Raw genomic sequence first — 6,503 nt, forward strand, 5'->3', positions numbered from 1 at the left:
GGGGGGGGGAGATGATTGCATATGCAAATGAGGAGCCAAAAAGCTATTGACACGAGCCGATATTCAAATAAGGCGCAGAATGCCGATGAGCCGTGATTTGTTCCGGCACATTATTTGCACAGTGATCGTATGCAAATGAAAGACCGCGGTTGCGGGAACTTCTTGCATATTTAAATAAGGGGTTGGCGAAAAATGTGCGCGGGGGCTTTTTTGTTTAACAGCGGAATATTCTAATGAGGGACTGGACGGCCAATGGCGTGGGCGGGTTGGCTGTTTAATATTCATTGTTATGCAAATGAGGCCCGAGGTCCCGTTCCAGTCCACGTCGCTCCCACCCGAGTCACGCGTGGGCCTTACCGGGCGGGGCAAGGGGCTCCGGGGGGTGGGCGGGCACCAAGCGGGCAATCCGGGGAACATCCCAGAGCCGGGGGTGTCACGCGTGGGGTGGGGGAGCGGCAGTGCGGGGCTCCTCCCATGTGGGCTCAGGCTTCCCACCCCACCACCGCTCCGCCCCCGGCACGGTGTACCCACCTGCCCGCTCCTGCGTCACACGAGTCCCGGCCACGCGTACAGCCCCGCCACTGCCACATAGAGACCCCCCCACCCCAGCTGGGAGGGGGAGTGGGGGCGCTGCACCCAATCCCCACGCAGGACACGCCCACCTCCTGGGATAGCCCCGCCCCTTCCCCGCGAGCCGAGGCAGGTTCCCGGGGTGCGGCACCACCTGGTTGGATGGAGGAGCCGGACGCCTGGGTTCTCTCGCAGTTCTGGGATGGGAGTGGGGTCTAGTGGTCACGGCGGCGCCGGCTGTCCACAGGGCACCTTGCCCGGATGCGGGGCGGGGGCCCTTTGGGACCGGGGCCCAGACGCCTGAGTTCCCACCTGGATCTGGGGGGCGAGGGGCCCGGCCCGGACGCCTGGGTGCTGAGATGCAGCCCAAACGCGCAGCCCCACGGATGCCTCTGTTTCCCACCCGCCCTCTCCGGCGGTGGTTGCGGCAGCCTGTTCCCGGTGGCCCCGGGCAGGCTCCGACCGGCTGGGTGGGGGCGGGAGCGGGCCGGGTCACCGGGAAACTGAGGCACTAGGCCGATGGGCTTGCGGGAGGAGGGACCCAGACGTCCGGGCGCCCCGCCCCTGGTGAAGAGGGGCGGAGCTTCTTGCGGGGGCGGGGGCGGGGCCCGCTGAGGGGCGGTGCGCTCTGATTGGCTCCGTCTTCTCGCGCTCGCTCCGCCCCCTCTCTCTGTGCACCGGAATTGGTTGCAGTTGCGGGAGGGCAGCGGGGCCAAGATGGCAGCTTAGGCTGAGGTTGGGTTTGGCTGTCTTGGGGGTAATTGCGGGGCTGGGGTGCGGAGTTGGGATTCAGCGAGGCAGGGGTCCTGCTCGGAGGTGAGGGCTATTGGGACGGGTCTTACCTGCAGTGTCCTGAGGCCAGGGAGCATGTTGGGGGCAGGGAGTGGGGCCCCTCCGGGGGCGCTGGGAGAGCAGGGAACTCTCGGCTGCATGTTGGTTGGTTTGAAGGAGGGTTGGAGTGTGGACGCAGGATGCACGTGCCTGCATTGTGTGTACATGTGCGCAAGCCAGGGTATCCTGGTGGGGTATGGCCGAGCCAGGGCCCTCCACGGCTAAACCAGGCACTATTTGGCTCTGTCCTAAGCTACTCTTGGATGCCTAGCGTGAGTCACCCAGCTCCTGCACCTCTCACGGGTCCCTAAAACCCCACCATGAACAGCGTGTGGCTGCCCGCCACAGCCCGGGGCACACTGTGGAGGGCAGCGCTGGGGCGGGATTACACCTGGTTGCAGAGCCCTGGCTGTGTTCAGGTACTGGGGGCAGTGCAGGGGGCTGGGTTTGAGGTGGGGTGAGGTAGGGGCTTGGTAGGGGGGGCAGTGGAGGAGGCTGGGGTAGCATGTGGGGCTGCAGAGATTCAGCAGGCTCATGACATAAGGGAGCTACCCTGTCCTGGGTTATCCACCCCAGGGCAAGGAGAGGGCATGTTGAGATACCAGGGGTGGTGCGGAGTAGAAGGGTTTGAGATAGGACAGAGGGTGAAGGGCAGGGGCTTGTGCGGGCGGCCCTTGTGCCCTGCTGACTCTGTGCTCTGCAGGCTTTCTGGACAGGGCCCCTGCGTGGCTGTAGCAGTGGCTCGAAGCTGACCCTGAGGCCTGGGGATGATGGAGATGGGGAGCAGACACTGCGGGAGCTGGTGCCCTTTGAGAACATGTTCTGGCAGGGGGGCCAGCAGGGCCGCAGCAAGGCAACCTGGTGCCAGGTGGTGGAGGCCTTCCAGAACCGGGACGTGCGACGCCGCGAGCATGTGGAGTTCATATACGCAGCACTGCGGCACATGGTGATTTTCGGTGTGGAGCGTGACCTTGACGCCTACAACTGCCTGCTAGAAGTTTTCCCCCAAGGTGTCTTTGTGCCCCAGAACTACATCCAGCGCATGTTCCAACACTACCCGCGCCAGCAGCTGTGCGGCATCCAGGTGCTCGAGCAGATGGAGACCTATGGTACGGCCAGCTACTGGGGGTCTTGGAGGGCATGGGGGTGCGCGGTTTAGAGGAGGTGGGGCTGAGGCCAGGACACAGGTTATATGCCAGTTGTAGGAAGGAACTGGGAGGCTGGGCGTGTTAAACCAAGGTGGGCTGAGAACCCGGACACCTGGGTTCCATCCCAGTTGTAGGCGGGGAGCAAGGTCTGGTAGGTTAGAGAAGGCAGGTGCTAGGACTAGGATGCCTGGATTCTGTCCCAGTGGGTTAGAGCAGTGAGGGCTGGCAGTCCAGATACCTGGGCCCAGTCTAGGAGACAGCAGGGAGCTGGTTAGGTAGAGCAGAAGGGGTGGGGCAGTGCACTTGGGTTCCATCCCAGTTATAGGAGGGGAGCAGGATCTGGTGGGTTAAAACGTGGGTGCTGGGATCCTGGACGCCTGGGTTCTAGTCTTTCTTTGGGAGAGGGTGGGGAGCTAGGGCAAGGGCTGGCTGGGAGCCCAGACACCTGAGTTCTTCCCCAACAGTGCCAACAAGGCTGTCCGCACCCTCCATGGATTCAGCCTGCAGACCAAGACCATCAATGTTGGAGAAGGAGGAGCTAGAGCAGGGGGTGCTCAGAGCCCAGACACCTGGATTCTGTCTCCAGTCTGGGAGTGGAGTGGGGTTTGGTGGGCCAGAGCAAGAGAAACTGGGAGTCTTGATGCCTGGGTTTCATCCCACCACTGGTTCAGGGTGTGAGTGAGGCGCATCGCTTGGCTAGTCCATGCCTCAGCTAGTCCATGCCTCAGCTTCCCCCACTGTAGCAGCACCCCAGCACCAGGGAGCCCTGCCTCAGTGCCCGCCCTTTCCTGCCCACAGGCATCATGCCTGACCAGCAGACCAGATTCCAGTCACCCTGCATACAAGTACCAGCGCATCATGTACTGGTTCCCAAAGTTCAAGCACATTAACCCCTACCCGCTGCCCAATCCCCTGCCCCGTGACCCTGTTGACCTGGCACGGCATAGCCTAACCAGGATCGCTGCTGATGCCAGCGCCTGTGTCACCATCTACCAGGTGAGCCCATCCCTGGCCTCCCTGCCTTTCCCAGAGCCCTACTGACTCCAGGCCATGAACCTTGTGGTCTCTGGTGGGGGAGGAGGGGGGTACCAGGCTTCTCAGCCCTGCTGGGGTGGCAGGGGGGGCGGTCTGTGGTGGGTGGGAATGGACTCTGCCCACAGGAGACGAGAGAAGGAGCAATGGGTTTGCACTATAGCAGGGAAGGTTGAGGCTGGAGACAAGGCAGAACTTCCCTTTTTGGAGGGAGATTTGGTGCTGGGACAGGCACCAGGGATGGTCTGGATGGGGACCTCCAACTGCCCCAGAGCTGGGCTGTTTGGGATGGGATGCAGGGGCTGGGCTGGGAGTGACCCCTGAGTGCCTGGCACTGCTTGGTGGGTCTCATAGCACTCATGTCCCTGCAGATGCCCTTGCCAGAGCAGGAGGATCCAGGGATAGATCCTGCACAGCCCTACATTGTAGGTAGGGATTCCCGCAATTGGGCACATTGTTGCGGGGGGGCAGTTACGTTGGACCAGGGGATAGGTGCTGACACGAGGGCCTACCTACAGCCATGGGCTGGTGAGAGGCTGTAATGGACCATGGCCTCTTTCCCCCCCGCCTCCCCCGCACATGATGTAGCACAGCGGTTCCTAATCTGTAGTACATGTACCACCAGCGGTACAGAGACCACCTGTCTATGGTATAGGTTAACAGATTTATTATAATTACTTCATATAACAAAAATTTGCTGGTGGTACTTCTGGTTGAACTGAAAAATTTGCTGGTGGTACTTACGGCTGTGTTGCTTTAAATTGGTGGTGTGCAATCTGTCAGCATTTGGGAACCACTGACAGCAAATCTCAGCCCCACCAAGGAGTGGGGCTGCTAATCCCATCCTGTGTTTCCACCTCCCAGGCATCCAGAGTCCTGACCAGCAGGAGCTCCTGGCCCGCCACAACCCTGCCCAGCCTGTCTTAGTGGAGGGCCCCTTCCGACTGTGGCTCAAGACAACGTGCGTCTACTACTACATCCTGCGTGCTGAGCTCCTGCCCAAGGAACAGCAGGTATGGCTTTGCAGGGGAGTGGAAGGGGGAGACACCAGCTGGGCAGGGGTTACTTCCAGGGCTGGAAGGTACAGATGCAGTAGGACCCTTTCCCCTTTCAAGGGTGGTGGCTCCACATCGCCAGCCTTCAGCAAGCTTGTCAGGTCTCAGCTTGTTTCCTAGCAGGGCGTAAACCAGTGGGGGCCTACTGTGAGCTATGTGGGCTGGAGCTCCTGGTTGTGGGGTAGGGGTGGGTGATCCCAGGGTAGCAGCTGCCCCATCTGCCCCCTTCTTCTGCTTCTCCCCAGGAAGCGGTGATAGATCTGGAGCAGAGCTTCTACTACCCACTGCAGCTGGACCTGGACCTGGACCGGGGCATCTGGGACAAGGAGACTTTTGACGTGGAGAAAGGTGGGGGGGAAGAGGGGTGGGAACCTTCTCTGTGGCTCTTGGGGCCCCTGTGCGCTTCCTGGCCCTTCACTCGCCCACTGCTTCCAGCAGTGGTGAGGCCAGCCTGCAGGGAAGGGTCTTTATACTCTGGGTCTTCCCTGGTAGAGAAGGGGCCTGGGGCCCTAAGATCAAATTCACCTCAGCCCCACAGATGGTCTGAAATTAGAAACAGCCACAAGGCTCCCAGCAGTCACCTCCTTGCCTGGGTGTTCTATTGTAGCTGCAGCACACCCCCTAGAACTGGCCTCATTTCAGGCTTAGCTAATCCCAGGGTGCATGGACCTGGGGGGGTGGGGGCAGAGATGCTGGCGGCTTTGCACAGAGCAGATTGTAGCTCCCCCCCCATGCCCCCTGCTGGGGCTGATGCCTTTGTACAAGACTCAAGCCTGGAACACCAGAACTTGTAGCTTCCAGACACTGCTTCTCTGCCATGCCCCCCCCCTTGCATGACTCCAAACTGATGCTGTTTTTCCCCCCACAGTGGAGGAGGGGCCCTTATTTGCCATGTGTATGGTGGGTGCAGGAGACCAGGCCACCTTGGCAAAGTGGATTGTGGGCCTGCAGGAAACCAACCCCATCCTGAGCCAGACTTCAGTCATCTTCCACCTCAGACCAGGGCCCCAGGAGCTCCAGCTGGCACCCAGTGCAGCCAAGAGCAGGGAGGAAGAGGAGGAGGAAGAGGCACAGGCACGATGGGGGACCAGGGAAGCTTAAACCCCTCATCAGCCTCACGGACTGAGTGGCTCAGAGCTGCTGTAGAGGGTGGTTAGAAGCTGGGGGCAGCTTGCTCCAGCCACCCTGGAGAGAGTGGGGGGTGAGAGGGGCAGTTGGTTACATTGTTCTATGCCGTGTTTCTGTGGAAACAGAGCTTTTAACAGTCTCCATGCTGCCTTGGGTTTAAGCATTTGCTCTGATGGCCAAAGTGGTAGATGGGGCCTGTGCCCACCTGGGATAGCGAGGGCCTGACAGGGCTGCTTGGAGCATTAGGGGACACCCCCTGGCCTGTGGCAGTGTGGGCGCTTGGTGTTGCCCGTAAGGCTCCCCCAATAAAGCAGTGTGCTCCTCAGTTTGCCTGCGTGTGCCCTTTGTCCAGGGCATAAGTGGAGCTTTGCAATGGGGGGGTGCTCCCTGGGCCCTGTGTCTCAGTAATGCCCTTACCAAAGTAAGGGCAACATGCTTCTGCTACTTGGAGGAACCTGTTGAGCCCCTTCCTCCCGTGGCCCATACGCAGCAAGCGTGAAACTCGACGCATACGCACAGCTCGCCCACTTTCCTGAGGGGAGGGCGGGGGGGGGTGACCGCTAACGTCTCCTGCGCACGCGCCCCGCGAGCAGGAGGGACTTTTCGTGCAGGCGTCGCGTCCTGTCCACCCCCTCCAGCCGGAAATGTGGCGCGGACCTTTTACGTCACTGCCGCTGCGCCGGGAGCTCCTAACAACGGACTGCTCGGGGCGGGCGCTGGGTAGCAACGGGCGCGGGGG

General features: G+C 61.2%; 2 protein-coding genes across 2 annotated transcripts in view; one reads left to right on the forward strand and one right to left on the reverse strand.

Annotated features, from left to right (window-relative positions):
- LOC102378946 (transmembrane protein 56-B-like) overlaps positions 1–1,439 on the reverse strand; it is a 5,101-nt gene extending 3,662 nt beyond the window's left edge. Inside the window, exon 1 of the mRNA XM_014519808.2 lies at positions 1,413–1,439. Coding sequence (XP_014375294.1) covers positions 1,413–1,439 — 27 coding nt within the window. The remainder of the gene's footprint in view (positions 1–1,412) is intronic.
- Positions 1,265–6,089, forward strand: ECSIT (ECSIT signalling integrator). The gene is given in 9 exon segments (XM_025203995.1): positions 1,265–1,327; positions 1,655–1,820; positions 2,105–2,510; positions 3,348–3,375; positions 3,377–3,545; positions 3,953–4,010; positions 4,446–4,594; positions 4,882–4,984; positions 5,505–6,089. Coding segments are annotated over 8 exon segments (1,245 nt in total). The 5' UTR covers positions 1,265–1,327; positions 1,655–1,721; the 3' UTR covers positions 5,738–6,089.
- The last annotated feature ends 414 nt before the right edge of the window (positions 6,090–6,503 follow it).

This window comes from Alligator sinensis, unplaced genomic scaffold (assembly GCF_000455745.1).
Source record: "Alligator sinensis unplaced genomic scaffold, ASM45574v1 scaffold707_1, whole genome shotgun sequence".
NCBI lineage: Eukaryota > Metazoa > Chordata > Crocodylia > Alligatoridae > Alligator > Alligator sinensis.